Source organism: Panthera leo, chromosome E1 (assembly GCF_018350215.1).
Source record: "Panthera leo isolate Ple1 chromosome E1, P.leo_Ple1_pat1.1, whole genome shotgun sequence".
Taxonomy (NCBI): domain Eukaryota; kingdom Metazoa; phylum Chordata; class Mammalia; order Carnivora; family Felidae; genus Panthera; species Panthera leo.
Window position 1 is genome coordinate 15820087 of NC_056692.1, and position 19402 is coordinate 15839488.

The 19402-nt window shown below is 47.9% G+C and overlaps 1 protein-coding gene across 2 annotated transcripts in view; it reads right to left on the minus strand.

The window, feature by feature from the left end:
* NXN (nucleoredoxin) overlaps nucleotides 1-19402 on the minus strand; it is a 158410-nt gene that overhangs the window by 25939 nt on the left and 113069 nt on the right. For both annotated transcript variants that reach the window (XM_042917290.1, XM_042917291.1), the window contains 3 exons: nucleotides 4011-4128; nucleotides 2234-2367; nucleotides 1653-1753 (listed from right to left, as the gene is read on the minus strand). In XM_042917290.1, coding sequence (XP_042773224.1) covers nucleotides 1653-1753; nucleotides 2234-2367; nucleotides 4011-4128 — 353 coding nt within the window. The remainder of the gene's footprint in view (nucleotides 1-1652; nucleotides 1754-2233; nucleotides 2368-4010; nucleotides 4129-19402) is intronic.

Consider the following 19402-nt stretch of genomic DNA (forward strand, 5'->3'; position numbering starts at 1 on the left):
CCTGTGGATCCTACCAGTTAAACTCATGCCCAAGTTTCTGTTTCCAACACGGGCAGGTGGTAGTTTTATAAGAAGCCTAGATGTACAGGGACATTGCGGTCCCCGTGATACTTCTAAATTGTGCATATAACAGTCTTGTGTACAGGAGCACACTTTTAACTGAGCATAAACCTATGATTCCATGTATAAACAACTCTAGGAATGACAGATCTATCCAAAGTGATAAAAAGCAGATCAAGGGCTCCCTGGGGCTCGAGTTTGGGGGTGAGAACTGACCAAGAAGGGGCACAAGGGCACCTTGTGAATGACAGAAATGTTCTATACTTCACTGTGACAATTACAGGGGTATATACATGGGTCAATATTCACTGAATTGTATGTCCAAAATGTATGCATTTTATTGTATGTAAATTACACTTCAATAAAGTTGGTATTTTTTAAAGCTTTAAAAAAAAATGATGACTGTGGCACCTGGGTGGCCCAGTGGGTTAAGTGCCTGACTTCGGCTCAGATCATGATCTCATGACTAGTGAGTTTGAGCCCCATATCAGGCTCTGTGCTGACAGCTCAGAGGCTGGAGCCTGCTTTGGATTCTGCATCTTCCTCTCTCTGCCCTTCCTGTGCTCTCTCTCAAAAATAAATAAACATTAAAAAATTAAAAAAAAAATAAAAATAAAAGAGTGATGATTGCTTATCCCGTTACATGCAGAGATGGGGAGCTGGGAGTACCAGGGCTGGACCATGGGCCAATACACCAAGCATGGCACAGTGCAGATATCAAAGATACAAAACGCTGGGGCGTCTGGGTGGCTCAGATGGTTAAGCGTCTGACTCTTGATTTAGGCTCAGGTCATGATCTCGCAGTTCATGGGATTGAGTCCCGCATTTGGCTCTGCACTGGCGGTACGGAGCGGGCTTGGGATTCTCTCTCTCTCTCTCTCTGCCCCTCCTGTGAGCTCTGTCTCTCTCAAAATAAATAAATAAACTAAAAAAAATTTTTAGAAGATACAAAATGCCCTCAGTGTGTTGGCATCTCAGAGATCCTTCTGTGAACAGGAACTTGAGAAGCAGAAGCACCTGGTGGCTCGGTCTGAACCAGAGTTGGAGTTTTGTGATGAAGGAAGGTCACTGATGAATAAAACCAGCAAGGGGGCCTGCAGCAGAGGAAGCTGAAGCTAAAAGGACCAGACGTACTCCAGGACGAATGTCTGCCCTTCTGGTTTTTAGGACAGCCCCCAGGCAAAGCACGAGGCCTGAGCGGAAAAAAATTATAGCACAGCCATCCCAGATAGGTGTCACATTCCATTAGCCTCCAGTTCTTTTCTTTCCATCCCTCCCCCACCACACCCTTTCATCACAATCCATAAAGCTGAACGAATCAGAAAATTGCATCCTAACCTCAAATGACCTAGGCCGGAAGTGGGACGTGCCCCAATATTTACAGCAAGAACAGGTTTTTCTCAGCTCCCCTTCAAACAATTGCATGAGAAAATCTAAAAGGCATCTGTCTGCCAATCATCCCAGATACGCCTTCCCCAATTCCCATCTCCACACTCTACACTTAGCAGGCGAGAAGCGTAAGGCAAAAGAAATGCATGTTAACCACCTTTGGGGAAGGGAACCACACGGCCACTTTCCCCAGCACGCGTTACCTGTCCGCACTAACAAAGATGATCTCAAATTTCTGGCCTGCCTCCTTGATCTTCCGGTAGGATTCCACCAGGACCCGGGTGAGGCTTCGGCAGGGTGGACACTGAAAGAGGAGAGTGAGATCCTACGGTTTGACCCTGTACCTTCGTCTTCTCCTGCCTGCAGAGGCCAGGTAAGCAAGACCCAAGTAGGACTGGGATAGCAAGACCCAGTTTATTAAAGAGGCAGAAACAAACGTGCCCCTTGTAATGGTGAGCATTCAGGATAGGCTCTTCTCACCTCCACGGCGTGCCAGCAGGCAGCAGTTTAAATGAACCCCCTTGGAGACCAGTAGAAGCCTCATCAGAATGGGTGAGGAAGACTACCCTTTCAGACCAGTCAAAAGAAGAATTTTCTTGCTGCTATTATCATTCAAAATAATAAGCGCTCGTGGCATGCAAGCCATGCATCAGGTGCAGGAGGAAGTAAGAACACCAGGAAGTGATACCCGAGCAGTAACACCCCTAGAAGCCAACCCCAACTCGTCTTAGTGGCAACATCGCTGCTTCCTTCCGTCTGGACTAAGGAGGGCCTGAACACTCACCCAGTGTGCGGAGAAATAGACTCCCACGTGAGACCCCTCCAGGCTGCTGCTTTCCAGGGACTGTCCGTTATTTCTAAGCAAGGGCCCTGCAATGACTTCCCTGAAGGGCTTAGGTCCCCAAGGGAATTCCAAACCTGAAACAGGCAACAGGTGGTAAGAACGTTAAGATTCTTTCTTGAGACTTCGGACCCAAGAGTCCTCACAGCGGCAGGGCATGACAGCTTTATCATCAAATAGTATTTGTTAACACATGCATAGGATCTGGAGCTAAAACCCAGGAATGAAGGCAGAACCTTATCCACGGCACAGCCCCACCTACCTTCAAGACAATGGTTCCCGAACCTGGGTGATCATAGGACCCAGCTCCTGGGGGGCTTTTGAAAAGTACAGAAGCCCAGGTCATGCTCTGAGTCTTGGGATCCGGGGCCAAGGCTGAAGATCTATGTCCAAAATAAAGCAAAACCAACTCCCAGGGAAGTCTGATGATGGGCCAGGATGGGGAATCACTGCCTCGTGTATTAACCATGAGTTTCTTCAAGTCCAACCCCGGAATCTCAGTGGCTCTCCATTCTGACGGCATTTCAGAATCAGCTGGGGCATTTTAAAATATCATGCTCCTGGGACCCACCCCCAGAGATTCTGATTCAGTCAGTCTGGGTTGGGGCCCAGGGAACCAAGTGAGAATTAAATCCAGTAAAAGGAAAGAGTAACACTCACTCAACCCAGATGTTCTCCATTCTGATGACACTTAAGCCCCAGGCAGGAAGAGCAACAGAACAGCGTTTTCTCACAGGGTGGTCTGTGGACCACCGCCTCAAAAATCGCCTGGGGTTGGGGGAGGGGGGAATGGGAGACACGCAGACTGACTAAACGTGCAGATGGGCCAAGCCCGCCCTGAAACAAATGGTCCCAAATATCTCTGGGGATGGAGCTGGGAAATCTGCATTTTTAACAAGATCAGAGTAGAGAGAGAGTGTGAGTGTGAGTGTGTGAGTGTGAGTGTGAGTGTGAGTGTGAGTGTGTGTGTGTGTGTGTGTGTGTGTGAGAGAGATCTGCGAAGGTGAAAACTTGGTTCTACCATGCCTTGGGTTTTACTGAGGGCAATTCTTTGAAGCAGGTGAAATTTTTATTTGGAAAACCTGTGACCAGGGTTGAATTCCCCTAACTGATAGTAAGTGAGGAAGGGAAGACCTTAGGATGCTTTTAAGACTCCAGTGCCAGTGGGACAGAAACAGACCTTGGACAGCCAGTGAGCAGGGTGATTAGGGCAGCCTACACCGGGTACATCACCAAGGCCAAGGCTGCAGGACTTGGGCAGCACCAAGAAATGAAGTCAGTCACCCCTGAGGCCAAGAGAGCAACACCAAGACTATGACTCTGCTAGGGTAATATTTTAAAGAGGAAAAAAATCTCACAACCACTTAGTTTGCCTCTAATTGTTAAAGTGACGGCTGCCGTGGAAACAGCACCAGAAGTCCATCTCCAGGCTCTCGTTGCTTCTCAACGACCTCCTCAGCCCTCAGAACTGAACTTCCTTTTTCAGATTCCATCTTCTTTGGCCCATGAATGAAAGCCTCCAAGAGGGACATTCTGATCTCTTTAAAAACGTTAACCATGACTTAGAGAATACTATAATTTCATCAATTTCATCACGACAATATCCTCTAGCTAAACAAACGCCCTCAGATATATTTCATTTGTATGTTCTCTACCAGTAGGGACGGTCAGGGTAGGGGGACAGAACAGGGAGTACGGGATAGACACGCCAAGGTCCTACCTTCTGGGTCATCACGGATCACCAGCAGCCCATTCCTGCACACGACCTTCCCGGTGGTGGCGTCTAGGAATATTAGTGATGGAATGTTGGAAATTCGGTATTTGTTCCAAAGTTTAAGCTGTAAGAAGCAAAGTGAAAAAGGTGGTTAAGTCCAAACCAGATCGATCGAAGCATCCTTTTGAGCCCCATCAGGACTGAGGGGTGAAAGAACTGGAAAACACTGCTGTACAGGGAAATGAATAAGTGAAGCTACAATCATTGGCCTCTGTGGTCTGTGACAGGGGAGGGGAGTCTGAGTCCCATCCAGGCTCAAGCTGTGACAGAGGCCAACAGAAGACCACACCTGTTCTAAGACAGCTCTTCTCCCCTACCTCTCCCACGGGCACTTCCTCTAAAAGGCATAAAGATGAAGGGTGCCTAGCTGGGCTCACTTGATTAAGTGTCCGACTCTTGATTTCGGCTCAGGTCATGATCTCATGGTTCGTGAGTTCGAGCCCTGCATTGGGCTCTGCGCTGACAGTGCGGAGCCTGCTTGGCATTCTCTCTCTCCCCCTGTCTCTCTGCCCCTCCCCTGCTCTCTCTCTCAAAATAAATAAACTTTAAAAAAAAGCATAAAGACGAAGATGAGTTAGGAAATGAACTACATGTGCACCCCCAATACCAGGTGGTTAAGGCAGGAAGGGAGGCTTTTTGTTGGTGTCTCTGAACCCCATCAGCAGGCAGGTGCTCCCCTGCTTCCCGGCTCTGCTGTGGCACCTGAGCTCCAAGGGAGAGGGGACAAGGGTATCCCAACAGAAGACCAAGTAGCCAGAATCCGGCGCTCTCCCCACCACATCGGTTCCTGCACTTGGGAGTATCGGCAGTCGCTGTGTGTGTCATTCACCCACAAACACTAGGGAAGCAACATCCTGAGCCGGCTCCAATTCTTAGTTCTCAGTGCCACTCAAAACAACGCACAATCTACTGGCAGGTTCGATGTTGCCTCAGCCAACTGTCAGAGGACCAGGGTCTAGGAGAGGTGAGGCTGAGAAAGCATGAATGCAACAGCCCGGGACAGGAAGCTGAGGATGTGCAGACTCCTTTATCGGCTCCCCGCCATCAGAGTGACCGCCATTCAGGGGGTCCACTGGGTGCTCTGGAACTTAACTGCCAAGCCCAGAAAACAACATAATTAAACAAAATGTCCAGCTACCAACGGGAAATGGCAGAATGGCCCAAATGTCTAACTACCAACGGGAAATGGAAGAATGGCCCACTGCTGATTCAGCTGCAGCCTCCCTTCCGGGGGCCTGGGGCCCACACAGGAGGGCTGGCCGCCTGGGCATTGGCAGAATGGGGCGCGGATGTGTCAAGGGGAAGCAGGCACCAGAAGTCCAGCTGCACAGAGCAGATTATTATTGTTTTTAATTCAATCTCAAGCAGCGAAGGAGTCGGGTGGGGTATCTGCTACAAAATGTTAGGCTTCCCCTGTCTGTGGAGACCTGGGCCTTGGCAGGAAAGGTCGTGGGACCCCACCTCGAACTGGGTGAGCCCTGCCTTTCCAGTGGGCTCCCAAACCAGCCCTTCTAACAGGAGTGACTCTGCACATACAGTCGGCAGTGACCAGTACTACATCATTCCAGAGAAACCTGATACGGGCTTCAGATCAAACATTTTTAGGAGGAAAGGCTCAACAGCAGAACAAGACCATCCTGCTGCTGGGATTAGCTTCCTAAGTCTGCAAGTACAAGGATCCAGCCAGGTTAATAATTTTAAAGGGGGGCAGGAAGGAAGATGAAGGGATTTATCTGATTTTAAAAGTAATTATGGGGGGGTAGTAATTATTGGAAAAAATGAGAAACACAGCAAACCGTAAAAACTGAGATAAAAATCACCCATGACTCGCCACTTAAAAAGCTTGGGCAACTTTATATTTCTACCAGTGGCAAACGAGAGCCCATTCCTCAGTATTCTTACCAATATTACTTAAAAAAAATTTTTTTTCCCTCAATGTTTATTTTTGAGAGACAGAGACACACAGAATCTGGAACAGGCTTCAGGCTCTTATCAGCACAGAGCCCGACGTGGGGCTCGAACCCACGAACCGTGAGATCATGACCCAGGTCAAAGTGGGACGCTTAACCAACTGAGCCACGCAGGCACCCTCCTGGGGTACATATTTTGGCAAGTAATCAGGGAAGGCATCTTTGAAGAAATGGCATTTGAGCACAGATCCCGGATATGAGATGGGGCGAGTCACATGTTCATGGGGGAAGGCCACCTGAGGCCCAGGGCACCTGTTAGAGGCTGGGAGGCAGATCAGAAAGAAGGCTGGGGTAGACGCAGTCAGATAGAGTCGGGGAGAGGGGCCACAATGAGGTCAGAAGGGCGCTCTTGGCAGATCTTTAAGGCCCTGTAGACTAGTAAAAATGATGGAATTTTATTCTAAGTGTAACAGGAAACTACAGAGCATTAGCAGGGGAGTGGTATGATTTGATTTACAGTTTAAAAGGTCACTTTGGCAGCCCTGAGGGAACAGACTGTAGGGGAAGACAAGGAGAAGGCAGGATCCGGAGAGGCCAGTGCAAACAGCCCAGGCAGAAGTTGAGAGCAGTGGGGAGGACCTGGGTTATAGCAGCAGAGAGTGAGGACATGATGTATTCTTAAGACAGTCAATAGAGTAGGTTGACAGACTGAATATGTGGAAGGGATAAGGGAAAGAAAAGATGAAGGATGTACTATGGTTTTGGAGTTTGAGCAAAAGTGTGTCAAGGGGTCCTATGAACCAAGATGAGGAAAAATGGAGGCAAAAGTTTGGGAGGGAAAGATGGAGATAAGAGAGGTCAATCTGAGATGCCCATTAGATGTGCAAGGGGAGGTTTCAAGGAGGCACCTGGACTTACAAGTCTAGGCTCTGGGGAGCTGGGGGGCATGAGCTATAAATCAGGGATTGTCGCTGCCTGGATGCTGTGAGGGGTCATGAGCCTCCATGAGGTTATCCAAGGAGAGGACAGGCTACAGAGGAAAAGGCACCCCAGAGCAGAGCCAGGGACCACCCACAAAAGACCGAGAAGGAGTGACACATGACATAGAAGGAAAACAGGGAGACTCCGGTGTCCCAAAAGGCAGGTGGCAAAAGTGCTTTAGGGAGAGAGTACACTATTGTGTCAAATGCTGCCGACACGTTGAGTAAGATGAGGGCAGAGAACTGACCAGCCGATGTGGCAGCTAAGTTTATTCACGACCTTGACAGGTCAAGGAGGAGTCAGTAAAGTGAGGACAAAAGAGTGAGTGGAAGAGGGAGGCAACGGGGTGCAGCTCTGTCCGGCACACACACCTAGAGGGGGCCTGGGACCAGACAAACTCGAGTCGGCTTCCCACACGAAACACCAAGCGGGAACAATAAAAACAGGAAAGGCTATCAAGAGAAAAAGAAAATGGCAGATAACGGGCTAAGGTAGTGACTACAGATAACTTTAAGAGTTTTGCTGGAAAGGGAGCAGAGAATAGGACTGTAGCTGGAGAAATACATGATGAGGTCAGAGAGAGGATATTTTAAAGATGAAGTCAGGGGGCAGTATTTTAAAGATGGGAGATGCTTTAGTATATGCTGCTGGGGATAATCCAGAAGAGGAAAATACTGATGAGAAGGAAAAATGCAAGAACAGAGTCTTTGAATAGGCCAGAGGGTGGGATCGAGGTCACAGACCGAAAGATGGAGTTGTAAAACTTGACTAATTTTTAAATGTATACTCTTACTTCAAAGCACGTTTTTAGCCTGAATAGAGAGCCATGCTATTTGCAAATAAACATAACTTCACCTTCTTTTTCAACAATTACATCATTTATTTCCTTTTCTTAAAGAACTATATTGGCTGGATTTTTCCAGGACAATAGTAAGTAGCAATCATCTTTAACTTCCACCTGATCATAATGGGTATACCTTTTACTATTATATATAAGACTAGCCATTGGTATGAGATGGATACTCTTTTTTTTTTTTTTTTTTTACATTTATTTATTTTTGGAAGACAGAGCATAAGCAGGGGAGGAGCAGAGAAAGAGGGAAACACAGAATCAGAAGCAGGCTCCAGGCTCCGAGCTGTCAGCACAGAGCCTGATGCGGGGCTCAAACCCACAAACTGTGAGATCATGACCCGAGCCAAAGTTGGACGCTTAACCCACTGAGCCACCCAGGTGCCCCGTGAGATGGATACTCTTGAACATGTTAAACAAAATAGTCTTGAATGTTATTCAGCCTTAAAAGGAAGGAAATTCTGGGGCACCTGGGTGGCTCAGTTGGTTAAGCATCCACCTCTCGATTTCTGCTCAGGTAACGGTGTCTCAGTTTGGGAGTCTGAGCCCCTTGTCAGGTTCTGTGCCGACAGTGGGGAACCTGCTTAGGATTCTCTCTCTCTTCCCACCCTTCTCTGCCCTCCCACGTGTTCGCCCTCTCCCTCTCTTAAAATAAATCAATAAACCTAAAAACAATCTTTTTTTAAAAAACTTTTTTAATGTTTTATTCAGTTTTGACTGAGAGAGAGAGACAGAGCATGAGCAGGGGAGGGGCAGAGAGAGAGGGAGACACAGAATCCGAAGCAGGCTCCAGGCTCTGAGCTGTCAGCACAGAGCCTGATGCGGGGCTCAAACTCACAGACCGCAAGATCGTGACTGAGCCGAAGTCGGACACTCAACCAACTGAGCCACCCAGGCGCCCCAAACCTAAAAACAATCTTAAAAAAAAAAAATAAAAGTGGAATTAAAGAAAAAACGGAAGGAAATTCTGACACATGCTACTACGTGTATGAACCTTGGGGACACCGTGCTAACTGAAAGAAGCCAGTCACAAAAATACAAATACCGTGTGTTTCCATTCCTATGAGGTACCTAGAGTAGTCAAAGTCATAAAGACAGAAATTGTAATGGTGGTTGCTACCACCATTGGGGTTGGGTGGACGGTGGAGATGGAAGAAAGCTGGTATTACTGTTTAACGGGTATAGAGGCTCAGTTTTACAAGATCAAAAGAGTTACAGGGATGGGTGGCCATGAAGGGCTGCATGTCAGGGAGAATGAATTAAAAATGGTTAAGACGGTGAATTTTACGTTATCTGTATTTTACCACAATAAAAAAAATATAGGCTTGTGTGAACTTTTTGACCTAAAAGTTTCATCAGGAATGGATGGTTACTTTATGGGTTGTTTTTTTTTTTTTATTTTTAAGTTTATTTTTTATTTGGAGAGAGACAGCACAAGCAGGGTAGAGGCAGAGACAGAATCCCAAGCAATCTCTGTGCTGTCACTACAGAGCCCGATATGGGGCTTGAATGCACAAACCATTATTAGATCGTGATCTGAGCCGAAACCAAGAGCCAGACGGTTAACCAACTGAGCCACCCAGGCGCCTCTATGATTACTCTTTTGATCTGTTGCAGTATATTTCATTAGTAGCCTTTAACTCCAAGGTTAAGCCATCCTTGCCTTCCTAGGAGAAATCTTCCCTGGTCACATGTATTGTTAAGGGATCACTACTATCATATCTACTCTGGGGCTTGGGGCTCCCACAGACAAATGGCATCTGACAACAAGACTTTATTTATGGGTCACTAGACTTGTCCCTAAAGTAGCTTGCAATCTGTGGGCCTTAAACATAAAAATGGAGGGTTCAACGTGATTATAATAAAGTGGTTTGCATGTGGGCACCTCCATGTACTTGAAATGTAAGCACGTGATTGACTTTTGGCTATATATTTTTAAGGAAGGGTGGGTTTGGGTACATGGGTCACCTAGCATCTAAATGCTTAGCTACCCAGTGTGAGTCAGGACCATGCTCCCCAGCTGACATGATGACAGGGTGACCTATGGGCTGGCCGGCCTACTGGGGTTACCCCGAGAGCATTAGTAAAGTACTTTTTTTTTTTTAAAGAAGATACTGGCATTCTCAAGTTCATTTAGAGAGTGCGAGTGTGTCCAGGTGGGGGAGGGGCATAGACTGCAGAAGGGAGAGAGAGAAAGAGAGAGGAAGAGAGAGAGAGAAAGAGAGAGAGAGAGAGAGAGAGAGAGAGAGAGAGAATCTCAAGCAGGCTCCACACCACCAGCACAGAGCCAGACGTGGGTCTTGAACCCACAAACTGTGAGATCATGACCTGAACTGAAATCAAGAGTCAGACACTTGGGGTGTCTGGGTGGATCAGTTGGTTAAGCAGCTGACTTTGGCTCAGGTCATGATCTCGTGGTTCACAAGTTCAAGCCCCACATTGGGTTCTGTGCTGACAGCTCAGAGCCTGGAATCTGCTTTAGATTCTATATCGCCCTCTCTCTGCCTCTCTCCTGCTTGCACTGTCTCTTTCTCTCAAAAAAATAACCGTTAAAAAAAATTAAAAAAACAAAAGTCAGACACTTAATCGACTGAGCCACCCAGGCGCCCCTCAGTACAGTACTTAAGACTCTAAAAATAGGGATGCTGTCTCCTCAACCCCCACAGATAAAAAACAATTTGGTCTGGTTCCCTCATGAAGCAGAAGGACTATGATGCCCTCTGGCTGTCCCACCCCTAATCATCAGAGACATTTCTTTTTTCTCAGTATCCTTCTTGGAGAGGTAAGAAACTGTAACCCCCATAATCCTTCCCATCCCTCCCTCCCTAGGGATCCACCCCCCCTTTTTTTCACACGGGATCTCAAGGAAGATCCTGGCTTGTGTTTTATCCATAGTTGTGGGATCTTTTATTTCCAAAAAAAGGCCCACTGGTTCAGTGGAAAATAATTATGCTTTTAGACTCACATCTGACACTGAAAAGTCAGTCCTTCTGTAGACTAATACATCATGGTATAATTTTACATGATAGAGATTTTTTGAATTTTTTTTTTACATTTATTTATTTTTGAGAAACAGAGTGAGACAAAGCGTGAACAGGGGAGGGGCAGAGAGAGTAGGAGACACAGAATCTGAAGCAGGCTCCAGGCTCTGAGCAAGCGGTCAGCACAGAGCCTGATGCGGGGCACGAACCCACGAACTGTGAGATCATGACCTGAGCCGAAGTCGGACACTCAACCGACTGAGCCACCCAGGCGCCCCATATGATAGAGATTTTTTTAGGAACTTATGTCATTCATCAGTGATGTGCAGGCTGCATGGGACTGTCTTTCTCAGGCTGCAGCATCACAGTTGCTCTGCTCTGAGCCAGTACAGTGGGCACAGGAATGATCATTCTAACCATGTCAAGTTTGGTACTTGAATCAGAAAGTGAACTTTCCGCTAGAGAAGTCACAGAGGTCCACTTTGATGAGTCTCTTATGCTGACTGGAAAAGAGAAAAGCTTGAGCTTAAAGAAATGACCCCAAGACTCACCCCCTGTGCCTTTTCAAGTGTGCATGACATCTCCAGTCCACCAAAGATTTTCAAAAAGGCCACTTTAAAACAGTGGCTTCATAACCATTTTGGGGTCACAGACACTTTTGAGGATAAAAGCTACAGATCCTTTCCCCAGAGAAAAATGCACATACACAAAAGTCTGTGTGTAATTTCATAGAATTCGTGAACTCCTTGAAGACTGTCAGTGAACCTGTCTGATCCCAAGTGGTCTATGGACCTCAGATAATGACTCCCCTTGTCTTACGAGTTCATTTTAGGGCATGGCTTGACCTTGATCAACCGAGAGAGCTAGGATATTGCCCCATCCATAAAACTCCCTCTAATAAAAATCAGCATTTGCCTAAACTCCACGATGATGTAATACTGAGTGGAAAGTCACTCTCTCACTGCGTGTTGCAGCTACACTCCTAAACTCTTCCAGAACCGACTACCGCCTGCAGCCTCCCGTTCATCCTCGGCCTTCAGGATGCTGAAGATCAGAGGCACACTAACTGCACTTATTTGTAAGGATCCCCAAGAAAGGAGCTCGTATTCCTCCTTGGTGTGATCATCAGAGTCAGGAGCCATCACTGAATCAGCACTGCCTCACTCTCTTAAAGATCCTTCTTGGGAGGAAATCTGGTAGTGCCGAAAAAGTGCGCTTTAAGGGGCTCAGTTTATATCCAGGCCCTGATCTCTCAGTGGACATCAGTAGGCGACACTGTTCCCTGGCTCCAGGTCACGGCTCTTGGCTTGCACGGTAACGCCCACATCTCAGGACGAAGTGAAATGAGGCGCCGTGCGTGGAGATACTCTGAAAACCAAAGCGCTGCACACATGGGGCACGTCGCTAACATCGGCATCAAATTTACGCTTAGTTCCCCCTTGTCTTGTCAGCGTCCTCTTCAAAAAAACATTTTCCTGTCAACTCTATTGTAAAGTTAATCAATCAACTGTATAGTTAGTAGCCTGTGTTGTAAGACGCCTCAGAAAACTGGGATTTCTTTCTGTGGCGAGTGGTAGTTTCGCCATAAGCACCTTCTGCAAAACATACACACGGTCTGGAGCCAGCTTTACGCAGTCTGTTTGCTCCCCCCTCCCCACCCCTTCCTTTCTGCCTTCCACTTCCCACGCTGGACTGCCAGGTTTTAAAGGGGCATATGGAAATTGTTTTGAACGGACTCTGTGGATTCTGCTCTTCTCTCTGCTTAGAACTCCGACACCACGTGTGATTCTGATGGGACCCTCCGCTTGGTCTCCCCACCTTCTGGAGAGGGTGACTGTGGGCCTGGCGCAGAGATGCCAAGGCCCACGGTGCCCATCCCAGCAGCCTTTGAACCAGACACTGGATGTAGAGCAGGGGATCGCATTCCACTGGCCATCGGAGAAAAAAGGCTCCGGCAACCTCCAGGTTTTTAAAAAAGTTTATTTATTTTTTTTTTTGAGAGAAAGGGGGTAGGGGGGAAGGGGCAGAGAGACGGAGAGAGAGAATCCCAAGCAGGCTCAGCACTGTCAGCGCAGAGCCCGATGCGGGGCTTGAACCCACGAACTGGGAGATCATGACCTGAGCCAAAACCGAGAGTCACTTAACAGACGGACCCACCCAGGCACCCCAACTTCAGCACTTTAAAAGGACCTCCCTGGCTGGCACTGCTGCAGCTGGGGACAACCAAGTGACTTTGACTTCCAGTGCCTGCTCCCTCTCCAGTGACCATCCGGCCAAACGTCCACTCAGAGTTCACATTGACAACAGTCAGACTGGCTGTGCCACCTCCCTTCAGAGCTGCCCAAAGGCCAGGTAACAGGCAGAATAGGTCACAGCAAACCCTCTAAGCTTAGAAATCTAAGTGCTTATAATTAGCATGCCAGATTCAGAAGCAAGGCAGCAAAGACGAAATGGAAAAAAAGGAAGAGGAGACAATATTAGCTCAACTTGGCAAAAATCAAAAAGGATGACAGAGCAGGCTATTGAGTTACTTGAGAGTTCCCATTCCTCGGCCTGGCGGCTGGTTCTGGTTAGCGACTCTGAAGGCTGTGGTTGGAGCGATCATCCTAGGAATGCCGGCCAGAAACACTTCTCTAGTGATCCACGGAACAATGAAGCAAATATCAAAAGGGACAGGACTGGGAGCTGGTAAACTGTAAAAATGCACACTACAAAGCCGAGCTAATCTGAAACACCGCGGGGACTCGTCAGCACCCACAGATGCCACAGGGAAATGCAACCTGGTGATTTCCGAGAAGCCCCGACTCCGGAGGGTGACTCAGAATCTGCCTCTCATTCCGAGGACTGGGTACCGTACTTGACTGGGGGTCCAAGTTTTTATTTCTCAACAGCTGCTGCAAATCTATGGGATTAAGCCAAAGCTAACACAGATGTAAGATTCATCAGCAAGCTCGTCAGCAAGGTCAGCGCAGTCTTCTCAGGCAAGACTTACCCCTGCCCTTCCACCGAATGCTGACCACAGTCAACATCATCATCATAAACAGAGTCTTTGTTTTTAAGTTTATTTTATTTTCGGGGGGGGGGGGGGAAGAGAGAGAGAGAGACCGTGCGCACGTGTGTGTGCGAGTAGGAGAGGGGCAGAGAATCTCAAGCAGGTTCTGCGCTGTCAGCCCATGGTCCAATGAGGGGCTCAATCCCTGCGAACTGTGAGATCACGATCTGAGCCAAAATCAAGAGTCAGACTCCCGGATTGAGACACCCTGAAAACATAACGCCAGAGGTTACTTAGCATAGGCTCTGGAGCCAGGCTGGCCCAGATCTAATTCTGCTTTGGTCACCTGCTAGTTGGTGTCCTCAGAAAGCTACCTAACTTCTCTCTTGCTTTTCTCATCTGTAAAATGGGATTAACAGTACATACACTTCATTGGATGTTGTAAAGATTTAGATATGTGCTTAGAATAGAGCCTGGCATAGACTAGGTACTACATTATTATAGTCAGCTACCTGCTACGATTAATATCTATTATTATTGTTGTTATCATTGCTACTGCTAGCTCAGAATCACTCTAAGTGCCCCAACAGGACCTTGTCCCAGAGTTAAGACCAAATCTTGCTTCTGAGGCATGATTCTAGTGTGATCTGTCCTGTGGCTGAAATTTTAGCCTGGTACAGCTAGCTGTTGGTTTGCCAAGTACAGTGCTTGGCACACGTTATGTGTTCAGTGAATGATGGGTGGACAAATGGAAGAATGAATGAATGGAAGGAAGGGAGAGAGGAAAAACTGTCGAGGGGACAGCCAGAATGGATGGCTAGCTAAGCAATCAAACTCAGCCATTCAAAGGGCTTCCTTATTGCCAAGACTCTTCCCCGTTCCTTGGGATAGCTGGGGGCCCAGAAGGCTCTTTGAATTGGAGCATCAATTGCTCAAAACAAGTACTGGTGGAATTCGAGCTCTTCTCCCTTTCTCGGACAGGACCTTGGATTCCCCCATCCACTTCACCTTCCCATCTCTCCTTTGCCTGAAGCCAACACAGGGAACCAACCAGCAGACAAGACCAAGGAAGAGGTGAAAGTGAGCAGGGCCAGGCTGATCATGAGAAACCAAAGCCCTCCTTATGGATTTGCACTTAACAAAGCCGGAATGACCATCAATTATCCCTTCACTGTAGTTGCTTCAGAAAGAGGGCCTGTGCCCCAAGGGTGAGGTTTGGAAAAGAACACGTACACTCTGCTTCCTGCAGGCAAAGGAGCCACACATTACATACACCACACACCATCCATCCGAGTTCATCTCTGCCACTCCAGGCTACACTAAACAAAAAAGAAGGGGTGCCTGGGTGGCTCAGTTGGTTAAGCATCTGACTCTTGATTCTGGCTCAGGTCATGATCTCACAGTTCGTGGGGTGGAGCCCCACGTGGGGCTCTACTCTGACAGTGCAGAGCCTGCTTGGGATTCTCTCTGTCCCTCCCCTGCTCGTGCTCTCTCTCTCAAAATAAATAAATAAACTTAAAAAAAAATAACAAAAGAGACTGGGTAGAAGGGACATTAAAAATTTATTCTTCATTTCTTTAAATGTCAGGACAGTAAGTTTTCCAGCGGATGGATAGCTGACCCAGCCAGGCTATACGATCTGATGTTAGGTGTCATTTTCTTACAACATTACTCAAAGTGCCGCAGGAAGATATGAAGGGGGCGAAATACCATGCCTGCCTTCAGGAATCTTACAGTTTACAAGAGAAAAATGGTGAAAATGACAAACGTTATGCTTTATCTATCTTACTGCAATTAATAAAAAAAAAAAGTTGGAACCATGACTACTTATGTACAGGGATGGGACAGATCATGGCAACTGCCAGGATAAAGGATCAAAAAAGAAGAAAGGAGACTGGCTCCATCTAGTTTAGGGAATGTGCCGGGGCTGGTTCTGTATGTTGAACACACCCACCCCTTCATTCCAAATCGGGGTGGCCACAAGAACCAACAGCTGGTGGCTGAGTTTGACCTTATTGGTCAGTCAAATCTTCAGTCAATGCTTTTGGTGGAAGGCAGTGTATGGTATAGGTAAAATGGTTAAGAACATGGTTCTGGAGCCAGGCTGCCTGGGTTCAAGTCCCAACCCTGCTATGTATCAGCTGGGGGGGCCTGGGGCAAGTTAGTTCACTTCTCAAGAGCCTCAACTGTCTCATGAATAAAATAAGGATAATACCTGCCATCATACTGTTGCTGTGAGAACTCCCTGAATTACTATATTAATATATTAATCAATATATATTAATAAATTCTTGGGGCGCCTGGGTGGCTCAGTCAGTTGAGCATGTGACTTCAGCTCAGGTCGTGATCTTGCAGTCTGTGGGTTGGAGCCCGGCGTCGGGCTCTGTGCTGATAGCTCAGAGCCTAGATCCTGCTTCGCATTCTGTGTCTCCCTCTCTCTCTGCTCCTCCCCTGCTTGCATGCTCTCTCTCTCAAAAATAAACATTTAAAACAACTAAAAAACAATATGTACGGTTCTCAGAATGCTGCCTAGTAAGTGTTCAATAGATGTTAGAATACTCCCATTTCTCTGATGCTAAGTAGAAGAATGTGGTGACCCTCTAACTCCTGTTTAGCACCCACATCAGCTGCACGTTCCCATTCTGGTGGAGGAAATGACTTCTTGGGCCTTGTATCATTTGGGATGCCCACAGATAGAGGAACGGGGGCCAGGAGACAACCCGACGAGCCAGTGTCTCACTGCTGGTGTGTGGACATCTTGAGTTCTGAAGAGCCTCACTTTGCTTTGTGAGATATTCTTTTCCAATGGAAATCACTGTGCGTCTGGAAGGAGAGGTGTTGGGTCTGGTATCTGCTGCTTCCTTCTATCTCTTTAGCCGAGAGATGTCCATCTCCATCAGCAGCCAGCCCTGTGCCACACACCTCACCAGTCAAACAGCATGCTATGCTTCCGTCTTACCCTGTGACTATAGAGTGCTGTCCGACACACTGCCGATTCCCGGGACAAAGGGCTGCATGCTCTCTTCTACCAGGCGGGGCACAAAACCACCACTACCCTTTAATCCTTTCTCCAAGGGGCTGGCTGCATTCTGGCAGTGTCACATCCTCACTGCATCAGGGCAGGAAGCAGTGCAGCGGGCAAGAGCACGGGCTCTGGGGACAGACAGTGTGGGTCCGAACCCTGGCCCTGCCACCTCGGGCAAATGACTTTGCCTCTCCAAGCCTCAATCTCTTCAATCGCAAAATGGTTCCATGGTGCCTATCTCCTAGGGCTGGTGGGAGGATAGCACCCGTGCTCAGAACTGCCCCCGGCACACGGCAAGCGCTCACAGGAGAACACTTCTAACGTGTGCCCTTCCGGTTTTACAGCAGACAGCCCATCAGGGGGGCAATGGGCCCGGCACATGGTCAGACTGTAGGAGCGCGTCCCCAGCAGTAACTGACTGTGGTGATCAGGACACGATAGCGCCACTGGTCCCTACCAGGGCTGGGACCCAGGATGACCCACACAAATCAGTATGAGTAAGTACAGAATATTCCACAAGAGAACTCCTGCCAGAAGGTAGGTAAGCAGATCAAGCCCGACAAAGGAAGGGATGAGCAGAGGAGTCTCTACCTCCCCAACAACGACTCTAGGGGTGGGGGTGGGGGCAACAGCTCCCCTTCTTCATGGAAATGAAGACATTTTCCAAACTAGCATCCAGTCTGTGGAGTGAGAGAAATCAACTAAGAAATGCACACAACAGAGGGGCACCTGGGTGGCTTAGTCGGTTAAGCGTCCAACTCCCAACTTCAGTTCAGGTCATGATCTCCCTGTTTATGAGTTCGAGTCCCACACCAGGGCTGTCAGCGCAGAGCCTGCTTGGGATTCTCTTTCTCTCTCTCTCTCTGCCCCTCCCTTCTTCCCTCCTCCCTCTCTCTCAAAATAAATAAACATTTTTAAAACAAGAAAAGAAATGCACACAGCCACCAGAGACACGAGACACAAGACACAAGGCAGAGACACAAGAGGCCAGAGACACATGGTGGCCATGCTGGTGGGCATGAGAAACTAAAAATAAAAACGTGGCATTCCCTGTGGCTTGGAGACCTGGGTCTAGTGGCAGTGGGCTGCAGTCTTGGGATTCTGGTGACAGAGTAGTGGGTTGCTGGCAAGGATGAAAAGTGAGCATAGGAAAGAAGCCACGTGCTCTGTGCAACCAGCAATGGAAGAAGCCGGCAGGGAACTAAAGCACATTCCAAAACCCCCGTGGCTGCCTCTTCCTCCTCCTTCCTTCTCAGGGGTCACTCACCAAGAGACTCTGCCACTAAACTTCCTTTCAGAAAGTTGCACCTTCGGGGGGCACCTGGGTGGCTCAGTCGGTTAAGTGTCCGACTTCTGCTTAGGTCATGATCTCGCAGTTTGTGACTTCAAGCCCCACATCGGGCTCTGTGCTGACAGCTCAGAGCCTGGAGCCTGCTTCGGGTTCTGTGTCTCCCTCTCTCTGCCCCTCCCCCACTCATGCTCTGTCTCTCTCTCTCTCTCTCTCTCTCTCTCTCTCTCTCTCTCTCTCAAAAATAAATAAACATTAAAAGGCAGAAAAAAGGAAAAAAGAAAGAGAAAGCTGCACCTTCGGATCAGCTTCAGTCAACGACAACAACAACAAATTATTAAGGTTCGCAACGATGCCCACAAACACAAAGGCAAAAATGTAAATATTTTCTTCTCAGCCTTTTGAAACTGCTGAAATGCAAAATATTTCTCTTTTCCCCAAAGTATCTCCCAATCACTCTAGCTCCCTGTGGCCTGAGAGAATCCCGTTCCTGAACACTTGGAACCTGGTACCATGTGTAACGCTAATTAAAGAGGTTCGTTGACTATGCTGTACAACTTCCTGCCCTAATGACTCAACAAGCCAGGAGATGAGCAGTTTGTTGGGAGTACAAAGCGACATATGGCTGCCAAGTTCTTTCTGGCCGACACCACAGACGGAGGGAAAGGCTGTTCTGTTTCCCCGTGCCTCAGCTCTCACAAGCTGACAGAGGGATTTCCTAAAGCCCCATCTGGTATAAAAACCTCTATTGGGCACAGTGGTTTGGAATTGTAAGAGGGTGGCTAGTAATAACAGACCAGGGCCAAATGCTGTAGAGAGAGAAGGATTAAAGTGGCTGGGAGTTTGCCCATGACACAGGACAAGGAGCCAGAGTCAGTCTGGAATCTGAGAGACCATGTTCCAGCTCCAAAGGCAATCACTCAGGGGGCCTGGGGGGTGAGGGTGGGGGAGCAGAGATAGGGTTTCTGTGGCGTGTGTCATTGTGGATCCATCCCTCTGCTGATATAATCAGGAAAGAGCTCGAGTTTGCCCACATTCACTCTGAGCAGTGTGTTTTTACTTGAACGCTGGGATCCCTGATCTGCCACCTCCTTTGAGAGATGTGTCGCCATCCAAGCTCAACCCAGAATGTTAAGTTCATACCACAGAAAAATCTATTCTGAGTGTCTGCACGCCAGATTGTTAGAGGACCCATAAGGTTGAAAGAAAACCAAAAGGAAAGAAAGGAACTCTGGAAGAAAGGGTACCGCTCCTTGTAGATGTGGGGTTCTGCTGCAGGAAGTCCCCTGTCAAGGTGGGAATCTCTCTCTT